We start from the raw sequence: 15,571 nt of genomic DNA on the forward strand, positions 1-15,571 counted from the left end.
ATGTTTATTTATTTTGGAGACAGAGACAGAGCATGAACGGGGGAGGGGCAGAGAGAGAGGGAGACACAGAATCGGAAGCAGGCTCCAGGCTCCGAGCCATCAGCCCAGAGCCCGACGCGGGGCTCGAACTCACGAACCGCGAGATCGTGACCTGAGCTGAAGTCGACGCTCAACCGACTGAGCCACCCAGGCGCCCCAGATCGTTGTTTTTAATACCATTGTCCAGTAAAAGGAACCAGGGCTCCTTGATAAATGGCTGCTGTGAGGCTTGGGCAGGAAATTACACAGGATGAGCCTGGAGCATCTCGTAGTGCCAAAAGGGAAATTTCGTGTGTCATACACACACACAAATGGTAAGGTATGTCAAAGAGACAAAGGAGCCAGCTGGAAGAGCTGCCCGTGGCCAAAGCTGGAACAATTCGAGCGATACAACGAACTAGGAAGAGATTATAATCCAATGTATGAAATATCCCCGAGCCCATGTTGGTTTAAGTGAACGGTCGAACACATAAAATGGGGAGAACAGACAAATATTTCATGCAGAAGAGCTCCAAATAATTTATGTAGATACTCCTTCCTCGAGAAGGTGAAGCGAAACTCCTCCCTCCTTAGGGGACTGTTCGCAGTGATTTCCCTCCAGAGTGCAGTGTGGGAAAGGAATGGGGAGACCAAGTTTCCAGTGGAGAAACCTGCATTGTCAGCCAGGTGCTTGAGGTGAACACCTACGGTGGTGAGTCACGGTGACATAGTGTACTTTCAGTAATGAGAAGCCGGTGGCACTTCACCTCTGTGGTCTCTCTCCCCATCTATCCCCATCAGACAAATCCCAGTTGAGGCACAGTCTTGGAAATACTTGACCAGGGTTTTCAACACTGTCAAATCACTAAGAACAAGGAAAGTCGAGAAACTGTCTCAGCCAGAGGAGCCTACGGAGACATGACTATTAAATGTAATGTGGTATCCTGGGTGGGATCCTGAAGCAGAAGATGAATATTAGGTAAGAACTAAGGAAAGGTGAATAAAAGTATGGACCTTAGTTCATAACAATGTGTCAATATTGGTTCGGTAATTGTAACAAATGTGCCACAGTTATCTAGGATCTTAGTAACAGGGGGAAACTGCCTATGGGGTATATGGGAATTCTCTGTATCATTTTCAGCCTTTCTGAAAATCTAAAATCCACTCTACTAAGATTCTTTTTTAAAAAATCTAAGTTCTTGGGGGGCCTGGGGGGCTCAGTTGGCTGAGCATCTGACCTTTTAAAGTTTTATATTTACTTATTTTTGAGAGAGACCGAGACAGCATGAGTGGGGGAGGGGCAGCTAGAGAATCCCAAGCAGGCTCCGCGCTGCCAGCACAGAGCCCGATTCGGGGCTCGAACCCACGAGACTGTGAGATCATGACCTGAGCCGAAACCGAGAGTCGGACGCTCAACGGACTGAGCCACCCAGGTGCCCCTAGGCATCCGACTCGATTTCAGCTCAGGTCATGATCTCATGGTTGTGAGATTGAGCCCCGAGTCGGGCTCTGTGCTGACAGTGTGGAGGCTGCTTGTGATTCTCGCTCCCTCTCTCTGCCTCTCCCCTGCTCCTGTGTGTGCACGTACGCGCTCTCTCTCAAATAAACTAAAAAAAAAAAAAAAAAAAAATCAAGTTCCAGGGCCCTGAATGACTCCAATTATGAATGTCTGTGTCAGAATACAGGAACATGCATTTTCTTACAGGACTCCCAGCTGATTAGGATGCAGACGATTCAAGGCCCGCCTGGTGAGCAAACGCTGTTACCTGGAGGTGGGGCTGGGGCTTAGCTGGGGGAGGGTGGCAATTCACAAGAAACATTTGCTCTCTTCTTACATTCGGAGGCTCTCTTGGGCCACCCACTTGTGGTTGCTGCTGTATTCTGACCGCGTGGCAGGTGGAGGTGAGTCTGGATTACCACAAGCCGCTTCGGTTCCATGTCTGGCCAAGCAGCCCTATCGTAAACGCTTCTGTTTGTTTCAAGCTGTTAAATTTCAGGGTGATCTGTTATGCAGCAATGGATAGCTAATATACCACGCCACTGTTAGGCCAGCGTTTTTCATTTCCAGAAGGTTAGCTTGGTATTTAGGGTGGGACCCAAACCATGATAGCCACGGCGGGAGGACACATTAAATAGCAGCTGCTCAGTTCCCACGGTGCACCCTGCCAGATGCTTCATTTCCATTTTCTCACTTAACAGATAATACGTGGCGGGAGGAGGCGCTCTGCATCCCATTTCACAGAATGAGAAAACCAAGGCTGAAACAGGGAAAGTGACTTTCCCAAGGTCACAGAGAAAGGAGTCAGGGGGGCACCTGGGTGGCTCGGCCGGTTAAGCGTCAGACTCGTGATTTGGGCTCAGGTCGCGATCTCATGGTTCATGAGTTCTGCGCACCCCCCCCCCCCGAAGGTGTAGGTCTCTGCACTGACAGTGCAGAACCTTGCTTGGGATTCGCCCTCTGTCTGCCCCTCTCCTGTACTCTCAAACTAAATAAACCTAAAAAAAAAAAAAAAAAAAAAGTCAGTATGTAAATTCCGGCTGGTAGGATGCCTGAGCCCCTTCCCTTAGTCACAATGCCGAAAGGGCTTCACACTCATCTTGCTCCTTGGCTCCCCCTCCCGGCCCATCTTTAAGACTTACTTCGCCGCAAGCTGGCCCCTCTGTGGAGGCTCCTGACACCACCCTCTACACAGCTCCCCGCAGCCCCTCAGAACACAGCACACGGTGTAACAGGCACGAACACACCTCTGACGTGTCCCTCTCGTCCCCATCTGACTTCATGGCATCTAAGCGGGTGCCACGCCCCGGAGCCACCATGGCAGCCTTGACCGGTCCTTTCCCTCGCCGCCTCTCCCTGTGACGGGAACCCATCACCAAGCCGGAGTCTCCCCCCGAGACGCTTGCCGTCCCTCTGCGGCCCCGACCACCACCTTCCCTCGCCACCACGTCTGCTGCTCAGACTCGCCACCCGGCCTCCTGCCAGCTCCGCGGAGTCGCCGGAGGGCCTTTGGAACACTCGCCACCAGCTCCCGCGGCAGGGTGCGCTCCTCCGTGCCGCCCGCCGCCTGGAATCCAGATCTTGGCCCCAGCGGCCGTCCGCGTGGCCTTCCCTGGCCACCCGCCTGCCACAACACCGTGGTCGCTCCGTAGGACCCGGCCCCCTGCTTCATTTTCTTCACGTCACTCTGTGGACACAAGGTCCACCTGCCCGGTAGCCGTCTCTGCTTCCTCTTCCCTTCCTGGCAGACAGAATCCCCGTTCTGATCTGGTGGCAACAAGCTCAAGGGATCCCCTGGTCCTGGTGACAAACCCTGAGGGTCCAGGAAAACTGGGGACATTTTCCTTCCAACCGCCAGGGCTCAGCTGAGGAAGAGCTTGGGGGCATTCTGTCTGGGGGCTGCTATGAGCTTTCCTGGCTCTTCAAACGGGACACAAGGGTGGGGGGGGGTGTCTGGGAGGGCTCAGTCAGTTAAACGTCTGACTTCGGGTCGGGTCATGATCTCATGGTTGGTGGGTTCGAGCCCCTTGTTGGGCTCTGTGCTGACGGTGCGGAGCCTGCTTGGGATTCTCTCTCTCTCTCTCTCTGTCCCTCCCCACCCCACTCTCTCTCTCTCTCTCTCTCAAAAATAAATAAACTGGAGGAGTGCATGGGTGGCTCAGTCGGTTAAGCTTCCGACTTCGGCTCAGGTCATGATCTCGCAGTCCGTGAGTTCGAGCCCTGCGTCAGGCTCTTTGCTGACAGCTCAGAGCCTGGAGCCTGCTTTGGATTCTGTGTCTCCCTCTCCCTCTGCGCCACCCCCACTTGTGCGAGTGCACACACGCTCTCTCAAAATCAATAAACATTAAAGAAAAAAATTAAAAAAAAAAAGGGACACAAGGGAGGGCTGTGCTCTCTTCCCCGCCCCCTCCGAAGGTCTGCCACGCCGAGGCTGGCTGCCGCTGGCGGTCCTGGATCTCCCGGCTGAGCCACCCCACCACTGTATGCCCCGATTGCTGAACCCTATGGTGACCTTCCTGCTCCTGTGGCCGCGAGCATAGCCACGGCCAGTGTCTGCAATCGCCTTTTCATTTCTTTATCACCGCTGCCTTCCCACTCCTAGAACGCAAACTCCACGGGGAGAGGGACCTTGTTCCTTGCATCACGGTGGCCCCGTTGCACGGGCCGGGCGCTGTCTGGCTCATTAGGTGCCTAATAGGTGCTGGCTGAACGCGTGTATGAGGCCCCCAGCTCCTCCCGGGCAGGAGCTCCGCTTACGCATCTCCGTGGCTCCAGTGAGAAGCCGGGGCTCGAAACTCTGTTGGATCAGCAGACCAGGGAAGCCAGACGACAGCCGCTCAAGAACCCAATTTAATAAGACTTACAAGTCGACACGTACAAAAAAAACCTAACCATGTACAAGTCCTTGCCAGACTAGGGACCGAATCTGGAAAGCAGAGAGACTCCCCTGGGGAGGGGCCCCAACAGGCCACAGATCTGAAGGTGTCTTCCCACTGATTCTCTACATCTCGGCCTTATCTAACAAATGTAACCAAACCCCAAAACTGAGGCTAAGATTTAAGAGCTACCCAGGTCTGCCTCGCTCCCTCCCCACACCTCCCTGCTCCGGGACAGAGTAGAACTGAAAGAAGGGGAGACACTATCAAGCTAAAGAGCGTGGAGCCTCTGGCACCGGCCGACGGGGACGTCACCGCGGTCTGGCGACTGGGTGCTTCTCCTGCCTATTTATGGCCAAACGCCCACCGTGTTTCCAAGCCGGGCTGGCCACTGCGGGACGGTGAGGGTGGGGAGGAGGCAGAGGGGGGGCCCCAGACACCCCGGAGAGGCCGAGGGGAAGGGCTGCGGGGCTGCCTCGCCGCCTCGCCCCAGCTCTCCACCCAGGCGTCACCACTGCAGGGGCCCGATGTCGGCCCCCATCTCCTCCTCCTCGTCCTCCTTCAGCTGGAAAGGCTTCACAGGCCACTTCACCCGGACGACGGGCTCCACGTGGTCCTGAAGCCGGTGTCGCTTCATGTGGGCGTTTCGACTCTTGATTTTGTCGAACACCCTGAGGAGCCACCAGAGGGCGTGGGTCAGAGCAGGGGGCAGGGGGGGGTCACCCGAGGGCAGGGGGTGCGGGCACAGGGCACATCCGGGGGAAGGGCTGGTACCTCTCACACTCCCTGCAGGGGAAAACGCCCCGGCCCTCCGCACTCCCCGGCGGCTCGGGGGTCCGCTTGGGGCCGGCGTTTGGGCTAGAGTTGAGAATGGACTCCCTCCTGTAACTCTTGGTCTTTATCTTGAACTCGGGAGTGGGGCGGTGGCTGGGTCTCTCCCGAGGGCTGCAAGTGACCTGCGAGAACAGAGACGCGGCCGTAAGGGTGCCGGGCCCCCCACCCTTCTAAGGGAGGCGCTTTCCTCCGCCGGGAAACCCTTCCCTCCGGGCGCCCTTCCCTGTTCCTTGAGCTGGATGGGCCGGGGCCTCCCGATCAGGGCTGACCTCCAGCCCCCACCTTCCTCCAGCCCTTCTACCTTTGCTTCTGTCCTGTCTGCCTCCTCTGGCTCTCTCTTGACCCTCTTCTCCAGCCCTGGGGCTCGGCCACAGTCAAACTTGATCATTTTTTTCCAGATGTAATAGTACTCAACACACTGGGCTACAGTCTTTGTCTGAATCTAGTGAGAGAAAACAGGAGCCGGCTACGGGAGACACCTCACAAGCGAGCGGGGGGCGTCCCGTGTGGCGGCGAAGCCCCAAGTCCCCTCCCCCGGGGCCAGTCACTGCCTGAAAGCCCTCCTGAGATGCCTCTGCTTCAGCCTGGGGCCCCCTTCGCTGCAAGGGGCGGAAAATCACAAAGCCCTCGCGGCTGAGGGGGCGGTTCGGAGCGAAGCCCCCATAGCCAACACCGGCTAAGCTCCGCGCCCTGAGTGGCACATCCATCCCGGGGATGCTTCCCTGCGGGAAGGCGCCCTAGAAGGCGTGCCACGAGCATGCTCACTGTGGCATCACGCCCGGTAGCCGCCTGCTTCCCCACCGGGACTAATGCGAGCAGAAGGCCCTCAGGGGCTGCCTTCCGGGCTCCGTGACCCGTCGCGGGGCCCCCGAGGGACAGGGGAGAGTGGCCCACGAGAGGAGGAAGAGGTTCTGAGGGCACGGTTTGATCCTGGGCAATCGGACCCCACTTTGCTCCTCCCTCCACTGAGAAGTGATGCCGCGAACGGTACCTTCTGGAAAAACAAAACGCAAGGGAAAAGTTTAACGGCTCTGGAAAGAAAATGGCTCAGGTAAATCAAATTGGCCATTTAATATCTGGAGCTCACTTCAGAAGACATCTCCTCCTCCGTGTGAATTTTTCTCAGCTTTGTGTGTCTTCACAAACTAAGAGTCAAAATAGTACATCCCTGCCCGTCTAGGAACTGTCACTGAGTTAAAAAACAAAAACAAAGCCAAAACACGTTGAACTTCTGCTTCCAAACGAGACAGAGCAACAGGGGCTAGAGCGCTCTCCCATCCAGAACAGCGAAAAGACAACAGGTAGAGTATATGAAAGGACGGTCGGTAAGACATCAGGCGTCCATCAAAGAAGTCTTGCTGAGAGAAAGAGAAATAAACTACCACCTTGGGAGAGTTTCCAGGCCACGGCTGGGGGAGGGGGGCGGCCCAGGCAGAGCCCGGCGGACTCCCTGAGTTGGAAGGGAGCCGAGTGCCTGGGACCAAGGTGGCAAGAGTCCACAGGACAAAGTACAGCAGAGGAGACGGCGGCACGGAGGAAAACGCCAGAGATCCGGACAGCGTTGCCCTCGAGGATTCCGCGAAGTGCGTGGGAAGAGACCACACGAAGCTCGGTAGAGACTCATCCAAAATGGTCAGAGGGAAAGGTGCCCGTGGCTCTCGTGGGGACGGGAATGGTGTGTGTGTCCCCACCAGCTGGGGTGGAAGACCTCATAATTCACAGGGCACCGGCAGAGTAAGAGGAGGGTTTTGCCTCAGAAATGAGGAATAATTAATTAGCCTTAGGTGAAAGCTGTTCTGGTTCCAGGTTAAAAAACCGAAAGGCAATACCCCAAAGGAACAAGTTGTGGGGCGCCTGGGTGGCTCAGTCGGTTAAGCGGCCGACTTCGGTTCAGGTCACGGTCTCGCGGTCCGTGAGTTCGAGCCCCGCGTCGGGCTCTGGGCTGACGGCTCGGAGCCTGGAGCCTGTTTCCGATTCTGTGTCTCCCTCTCTCTCTCTCTGCGCCTCCCCCGTTCATGCTCTGTCTCTCTCTGTCCCAAAAATAAATAAACGTTGAAAAAAAAAGAATTGGCAACAAAGGACATTAATATTATGATATCTATATAATATATGATCAAAAAGTTAAGTAGAGACATGGAAGATATAAAAGAGACCCAAAGGGGGCGCCTGGGTGTCTCAGTGGGTTAAGTGTCCGACTTTGGCTCAAGTCATGATCTTGTGGTCCGTGAGTTGGAGCCCCCCATCGGGCTCTCTGCTGGCAGCCCCGAGCCTGGACCCTGCTTTGGATTCTGTCCTCTCTCTGCCCCCACCCCACCCCCCGCTCGCACTGTCTCTCTCTCTCTCTCAAAAATAAATAAGCATTCAAAAAAAATAATAAAAATTAAAAAAGAGACCCAAAGAGAACTTTGAAGGACAGAAAAAAAATCTAAGATGAACACTACACCACATGGGATTAATGACAGATTCGGGGCCGCAGGAGGAAAGATGAGTGAACTTGAAGATGCAGCGACAGAAACCATCCAAAATGAACCACACAGAGGGAAAACAGTCAGATAGATGAAAAAGAGCGTCAGTGAGCTGTGGGGCAAGTGCAGGAAGCCACACACACACACACACACACACACACACACACATCAGTGGGGTCCTTGAAGGAAAAGGGAGGGGACACGAGACATATTTGAAGAAGGAAGGCTGAATATTGAATAAATTGAATTGAATAAAAACTCCAAACCCACAGATCTAAGAAGCTCAACAAACCCCAACCACAAGGGGGGGGAAAAGAAAAAAAAGAAGAAAACAATGCCAGCGCACACCGTAATCACACTGCTCAAAATCAGGAGTGGAGAGAAATTCATACAAACAGCCAGCCACAAAACAACCAGAAGACGTGTTTTATACATAGGAGCAAAGACAAGGAAACCAGGAGATTTCGTGCTGGAAACAGTAAAAGCAAGAAGAAAATAGAACAACATCTTTAAATTACTTCAAGACTTCAAAAAAAAAAAAAAAAAACCCGTCAAACTAGAATGCCACACGTAGCAAAGATAGCTTTCGGAAATGAAGGCAAAATAGAGACTTTTCAAAAAAAGTTTATTTATTTATTTATTTGGAGAGAGAGAGAGAGAGAGAGAGAGAGAGAGAAAGAGAGAGCAAGCACAAGTGGGGAAGGGGCAGAGAAAGAGAGACAGAGAGGGAGAGAGAGAATCCCAAGCAGGCTCCGTACCACCAGCGCACAGCCTGATGTGGGGCTCGATCTCATGAACCGTGAGACCATGACCTGAGCCAAAGTCCAATGATTAACCCACTGAGCCACCCAGGTGCCCCCTGAATAAAGACTTTTTTAGATACACAAAAGCTGGAAAAATCCATTACTAGCAAACCTACACCACAAGAAATGTGAAAGGATTTACATTGATCTAGTTCTTTCTGGAACATGATACCTGATGGAAACGGATCTACACAGAGGGATGCATAGCCGTGAAACGAGGAACTATGTGGGTAAAAATATAAGACTTTGTATTATTGAAATCTCTCTAAAAATAACTGGCTGTTCGAACGAAAATAATAACAAGGCATTCGGGGGTTTATAACATATGGAAAATAAGATGCATGACGATAATAATATAAGGGCCAGGGGGAGAGACAGAGGTGCACTAATTCTGCACGCAAAGTGTTATCCAATTACTTGAAGGTTCGACTGTGGTGAGTTAAAGATGCGTAGTTAAAAACCCACGGGGCGCCTGGGTGGCTCAGTCGGTTAAGGGTCCGACTTCAGTGCAGGTCACGATCTCGCGGTCCGGGAGTTCGAGCCCCGCGTTGGGCTCTGGGCTGACGGCTCGGAGCCTGGAGCCTGATTCTGTGTCTCCCTCTCTCTCTGCCCCTCCCCCGTTCATGCTCTGTCTCTCTCTGTCCCAGAAATAAATAAACGTTAAACAACAACAACAACAACAAAACCCTAAAGCCACTACCAATGTAATAATGAGTTATAGCCAATAAGCCAACAAAGGAGATAAAACAGAATCCTAAAATTTACTACTCCAATAATCTAAAACAAGGCAGAAAGAGCAGAAAAGGGAAACAAAGATCAGGTGAGACATTCAGGAAACAAACAGCGAGATAATGGACTTGAAGCTAACCGTCTCGACAATCACGTTCAATGTGAATGGTCTAAACACCCTAACTAAAATACCGAATGTTAAAAAAAAAAAAAAAAAAAAAAAGCATACAATGGAATATTACTCAACCATAAAGAAGAATGAAATCTTGCCATTCGCAACACGGGTGGAGCTAGAGAGTATAATGCTAAGTGAAATAAGTCGGAGAAAGACAAATACCACATGATGTCACTCACATGTGGAATTTAAAAACAGTTGAAAAACAAACGAAAAAAGAGCAAAAGAGACAAGTAAAAAAACAGATTCTTTTTTTAAATGTGTATTTATTTATTTTGGGGGGGGGAGGGGCAGAGAGAAAAGAGAGAGAGAATCCCGAGCAGGCTCTGCACTGTTGGTGCAGAGCCCAAGACGGGGCTCGAACTCAAATTGTGAGATCATGACCCGAGCTGAAACCAGGAGGTGGACGCCTAACCGAATGAGCCAACCAGGCGCCCCAAGGAAACAGATTCTTAACTACAGAGGACAAACTGGTGGTTACCAGGGGGGAAATGGGGGGGGGGGGTGGGATGAAACAGGTGAAAGGGATTAAGAGTATACTTATCTTTTTTAATTTTAATTTTTAAGTTTGTTTTAGTGTTTATTTATTTTTGAGAGAGAGAGAGAGAGAGAGAGAGCGAGCAGGGGAGGCGCAGAGAGAGAAGGAGACACAGAATCCGAAACAGGCTCCAGGCTCTGAGCCATCCACACAGAGCCCGACGCGGGGCTCGAACCCACGAACCGCAAGATCGTGACCTGAGCCGGAGTCGGATGTCAGATCCAATATGCCAACCAGGCGACCCAAGAGTACACTTATCTTGATGAGCACTGAGCAAAGTACAGAATTGCTGAATCATTATATTGGACACCTGAAACTAATGTAACACTTTGTTAATTAGACTTCAATTAAAACAAATTTAAAAAAAGCAACATCCAACGCATGCTACTTATAAGGACACACCGTAAATGTGAAAACACAAATACGTTAAAAGTAAGAGGTTGAAAAAAGATATACCACGCAAACACCCATCGCCTTCTGAGAAAGCTGGAATGGTTGGCTATACTAGTCTCAGAAAAACAGATTTCAGAGCAAAAAAATAATAGGGATAAAGGAAATCATTTCATGGTGATAAAAAGGTCCATTTAATGAAGGAAACATAAGAATCCTCGGTGTTTATGCGGCTAAATCAGAGCTTCAAAATACGTGAAGCAAAACCTGATAGAACTACAGGGAAAAATAGATCCACAGTTACAGGCAAGTATTTTACTATCCCATTCTCAATAATTGCTAGAGCGCGTAGACAATAAAGGTATGGAAAACCCAAACCATACGATCAACCGTCTCGAACTGGTATTTATTTGTTTATAATGTTTGTTAATGCTTATTTTTGAGAGCAAGAGACAGAATGTGAGCGGGGGAGGGTCAGAGACAGAAGGAGACACAGAATGTGAAGCAGGTTCCAGGCTCTGAGCGGTCAGCACAGAGCCCTACCCGGGACTCGAACCGACGGACCGTGAGGTCATAGCCTGAGCTGAAGTCAGACACGCTTCACCGACTGAGCCACCCAGGCGCCCCTGTGTGCTTTTTTTTTTTTTAAGGTGTTTTTTTTTTTTGTTTTGTTTTGTTTTTGAGAGAGAGAACAAGAACGATAGCAAGCAGGGGAGGGGCAGAGAAAGGAGGAGACGGAATCTGAAGCAGGCTCCACGTTGTCAGCACAGAGCCCAACAGGGGGCTCGAAGTCACAAACCGTGAGGTCATCACCTGAGCCGAAGTCGGGATGCTTCACCGACTGAGCCACCCAGACGCCCCACGCGCGTGGCTTTTGAAATTAGAAACTGTTTATGATGCAAGCACCGTGTCACCCCCGAGGGGCCCTTCAGCTGTAGCCCGGCTCAGCTACGCGAGGCGGGGCCTTGTCTACACCGGCGCGCCCACATTCACCTTACCGTCTTGTGGATCAAGTGAAAGTCCTTCTTGTGGGTGCAGAACGCCTTCTTGAAAAGCCTCTTCTCCATGGGGGTCCAGATGTCTGAAGCTATTCGAGAAATAGCCAAGACGGGGAAGGACGTGGCTTAAGGGCAGACCCCCCTCCTTTTTACAGCCGCCACTGCCAAGCACAATTATGGGTCGAGCCTTCTGCTAAGCCCCTTCCCTGCTTAACCTCATACAACTCTCACAAAAGCCTTAGCAGGTAGGGACCTCCTCCTTACAGATGCAGCAACTGAGGCTTCCGTTGGTTGGGAGACTCGCCCAGGCCAGGGCCCCGGCCTGCCTGACTCCAGGGCTGGCGTGCTCACCGCTGCGCCCCGGCCTGCCTCCACCTCTCCCTGGTGGCCGAGCAGAGCCTGCGAGGGAACCCTGGGAAAGGGGGAGGGTGGGGTGCAACCAGCAGAAAACCCACCCACGGAGTCACTCCCCGAGAGGACAGGCCCTCCTGGAAAGGCAGGTGAAGGCCCCAAGAGAACCTGCTGTTGGGAACTGACTGTTCACAAGGTCCCGGCCAGGCAAAAACCACACCCGCCACCTTGTTCCAGTCACCTGTATAGCGGTAGTCGGCCAGCGGGTGAGTCTGCGGCTTCTGGGGTCCTCTGAGTAAGAGGGTCTCCAGGGCAACCTGAAACAAGAGGAGCGTGGCCGGCGATTTTTTCTTTCATGCATTCGAAAAACACTTAGGGGCCACCTGGGTGGCTCAGCCGGTTAAGCGTCCAACTTCGGCTGCGGTCATCATCTCGCGGTTCAGGAGTTCGAGCCCCGCGTCGGGCTCTGTGCTGGCAGCTCGGGGCCTGGAGCCTGCTTCCGATTCTGTGTCTCCTTCTCTCTCTGCCCCTCCCCTTGCTCATGCTCTGTCTGTCTCTCTCTCAAAAATAAACAAACGGTAAAAAATTTAAAAAAGCAAACACTTCGTGCCCTCCCTCAGACCTTCTCCGGCCCTACTGCGCGGAGCGTGCGTGCTCCACAGACTGGCCACCACCCGTGAACCATTTGCGGATGCGGGGACTGCATCGCTAAGCATACTGGTGAGTGCGGCTGACAGATTTCTTGTGGCAACATTTTCCTGATATGGGAAACGGTGTGGGGATTTATTGTGGGGTGAGCGCCTTCCTTCATCGAGGACCCGCATTTGGAATCGCACTGCCCTCGACCACTAACCCCCCTTCATGTTCTTCATAGCGCTAACCACCAACAATTTTTTAAAAACTTATTTCCTATTTTAGGGGCGCCTGGGTGGCTCAGTCGGTTGAGTGTCCGACTTGCGCTCAGGTCCTAAATCTCAGTTCGTGAGTTCAAGCCCCGCATCGGGCTCTCTGCTGTCAGCACGGAGCCTGCTTCGGATCCCGTCTCCCTCTCTCTCTGCCCCTTCCCTGCTCATGCTCTCTCATAGGTAAATAAAACATTAAAAAAAATTAAAAATATATTTCCTGTTTCGACTCTTCTAAAATGTAAGCCTGCAAATAGAGGGATTTTGTCCTGCTCACCAGAGTAACCCCCATCAGGTCCAGCCACGTAATGTGGGGAACCCAGTGCAAAATAAAAACACCGGCCCCCTGTTCAAAAATTATCTTAATTTTCATTAAGAATTTCAAGATGGTGGCGGCAGCATGAAACCAAGACTGGGGCCCCCGAGCCGGCCCTGGACCCCGTGCCACGACATTACAAAGCGCTTGAGACAACTCTTATCAATATGTGTTGACTCTGCCGAGCACCTCCTACGTGCCAGCTGCTGCCTCTGAGCTTGAGAAAAAGCCATGACTGTGGCACCAGACTCTTGGGGACCTAGCTCGAGTGATGACACTTTTCTTCTCATTACTCAGAGTTGGTTTCTTTTCTAAATGTCAAGAATGTGAGGAGGGTCCTTGGAGTAGGCAGAGGCATTTCTGTTGCATCAGGGGTTTTCACATGTGGGTTTTTAATCGAGGAGCTAGAGCTCGGTAAATAAACCCAATCACGGGTGCTTGGGTAGCTCAGTCGGTTGAGCATCCGACTTCGGCTCAGGTCGTGATGTCGCGGTCTGGGGGTTCAAGCCCCGCATCGGGCTCTGTGCCGACAGCTTGGAGCCTGGAGCCTGCTTCGGATTCTGCATTTCCCTCTCTCTCTGCCCCTCCCCTGTTTGCACTCGGTCTCTCAAAAAATAAAATAAGAAATGTAAAAATAAATACATAAACCCAATCAGTGCAGGACCCGAGACGGGTGCACTGGGCTGTGGCTCCCCAGTGCCCCTGAGCTGTCTCCGAGGGACACCGGCACTGTTGTTGCTCCCGAGAGACAACTGGTTCACTGAGCCCATATCTGCAGCTCACAAGCACCACACCGATCCCAAAGCCACGGGAGAAGGACCCTTGGCCTTCCTTCACTCTCCACGGGCCGCACACCCCGGAGCAGACAGCACGATGTGCGCACCTGCAGCCTCCGGCCCCGGGAGAGCAGGGAGCTTCCCCAGACTCCCCCTCGCCTTGCCCCTGCCTCCACCTCACCTGAACGCTGCCCTGGGCTTCGTGCAGGCAGTGCAGGGCGAGCTCCAGATTGGTGCCCCCTCCCGGCATCACGCTGGAGCAGGCCACGTTGCAGAGCTCGGTCACTGTTTCCAGCCAGCGGTCCCAGTGGAGGGTGAGAGAGAAGAGACACGCGGAGTCAGCAAGTGCCAGGGCGGAGACTTCCCTGATGGCACCGAGAGGGGCTCCTTGAAAGCGGGATGAGGGAAGGGAGGCACGAGCACTCGCTCTGAACGGCCTGGCCCGAATCGTGTGAGAAGGGAGGTGTGTGCAGGAGACGACAGCTCAGGAGAAGCAAGAGTGCGCCAAGCATGATCCCGTGCTTCTTGGCCAAGGTGAGAACTGGGGGGGAGAAATCCCCAGACAACCGGGGGGTGGGGGGGGGGCCGGGCCCTTGGGAATTCGGCTGCAGAGTCTCAGCCACCTCTGTCCTGCGTTTCTGGGTTGGTCATCACATCTCCCCACGGCTTCCAGACCAGAGAAGCTACGTGCTCATCCATTCCGGCCAGCGACCTCTCCTGGAGCTCTGGGATCTCAGCCTGAAACCGGCTTCCTATGTTGATGTGTCTGAAATGAGGCCACGCACACAGACGCGCGAGGCGTACACGCGTGACCAAGACGGGAAACGCAACAGAGACGCGCGGCGCGCCCTGCTCTCGGGCCACAGCCCTGCCCTGGGGAAACCCTCTGCCATCTGTCGTGTGTGTTGAGTGTCTCGACATCCCTGACAGATACGTGCGGGCATCCCAGAAACCTCTCCAGGGACACTTCCTTCCTTTCTCTGATTGGTCTTATTGCCATATCTCTGGCTTCCGGTGTCTCTTCGGGTCTAGGATAGGGGAGGTATATGCTGATACCTGGCACGCGTCTACATCCATGGCCATATTGATCTAGCCATGTGCCACAGACACTCAAGGGTCTTGCGCTGGACGATCACCAATTCCACCCAGAACTCCAGGGTCCTAGACATTCTGTCCCCGACCCGGCTATGGTACATCTGGACAGAAGGAATATTGGGGGGACCTTCCCACATCCACCCACAGAAACGCACCCCTTCTCTTTGAGGGAGACTCTGGAGCTAGACAGGATCCCCTATGATGCTTTTCCTTGGGAAAAACAGACACTGGCTCACAAGGAGGGTAAAAGTACCCCCACTTTGGAAGGACCCACCCTCCGGTGCCAGGTCTGTTCCAACTCACGGTTCAATGCTGATCTTGGCGTCATCCTTTACCATGCAGATGCCAAAAGAGCCATCCGCTTGATCTAGAAGACACACAACAAAAAGCCTCAAGAAGGTGGACCACGAGTGATCTGGGGGGGGGGGGTGGTAGTGGGGGCGCAGGCTCTTCAAGATCGCGTGGTAAGGTGGCTCCTCACGAAATTAAAAATAGAACTACCACATGATCCGGCAATCCCACTTCTGGGTATTTATCCAAAAGAGCTGAGATCAGCATCTCAAAAGGAATATCTACACTCCCACGTTTACTCGACACTACTCACGTCAGTGGAAACGACGTAATGTCCACCGACAGAGGAGCAGGTAGGGAAAATGTGGTATTTACATACAACGGAATACCGTTCGACCTGTTTGGGTTTGGTTTTTTTTTTTTTTTTTTCCAACGTTTTTTTTTTATTTTTGGGACGGGGAGAGAAGGGGCATGACGGGGGAGGGGCAGAGAGAGGGAGACACAGAATCGGAAACA

The 15,571-nt window shown here is 52.8% G+C and overlaps 1 protein-coding gene across 1 annotated transcript in view; it reads right to left on the reverse strand.

Moving 5' to 3' along the window:
- Positions 1–4,345: 4,345 nt before the first annotated feature.
- ZNF541 (zinc finger protein 541) overlaps positions 4,346–15,571 on the reverse strand; it is a 28,074-nt gene continuing 16,848 nt past the window's right edge. The window contains exons 8-15 of the mRNA XM_040457550.1: positions 15,068–15,131; positions 14,293–14,435; positions 13,851–13,954; positions 11,917–11,992; positions 11,325–11,413; positions 5,528–5,668; positions 5,167–5,348; positions 4,346–5,063 (exon numbers count right to left, since the gene is read on the reverse strand). Coding sequence (XP_040313484.1) covers positions 4,901–5,063; positions 5,167–5,348; positions 5,528–5,668; positions 11,325–11,413; positions 11,917–11,992; positions 13,851–13,954; positions 14,293–14,435; positions 15,068–15,131 — 962 coding nt within the window. The 3' untranslated portion in view covers positions 4,346–4,900. The remainder of the gene's footprint in view (positions 5,064–5,166; positions 5,349–5,527; positions 5,669–11,324; positions 11,414–11,916; positions 11,993–13,850; positions 13,955–14,292; positions 14,436–15,067; positions 15,132–15,571) is intronic.

Source organism: Herpailurus yagouaroundi, unplaced genomic scaffold (genome assembly GCF_014898765.1).
Source record: "Herpailurus yagouaroundi ecotype Mexico unplaced genomic scaffold, PumYag 220, whole genome shotgun sequence".
In the NCBI taxonomy this organism is placed as follows: Eukaryota; Metazoa; Chordata; class Mammalia; order Carnivora; family Felidae; genus Herpailurus; species Herpailurus yagouaroundi.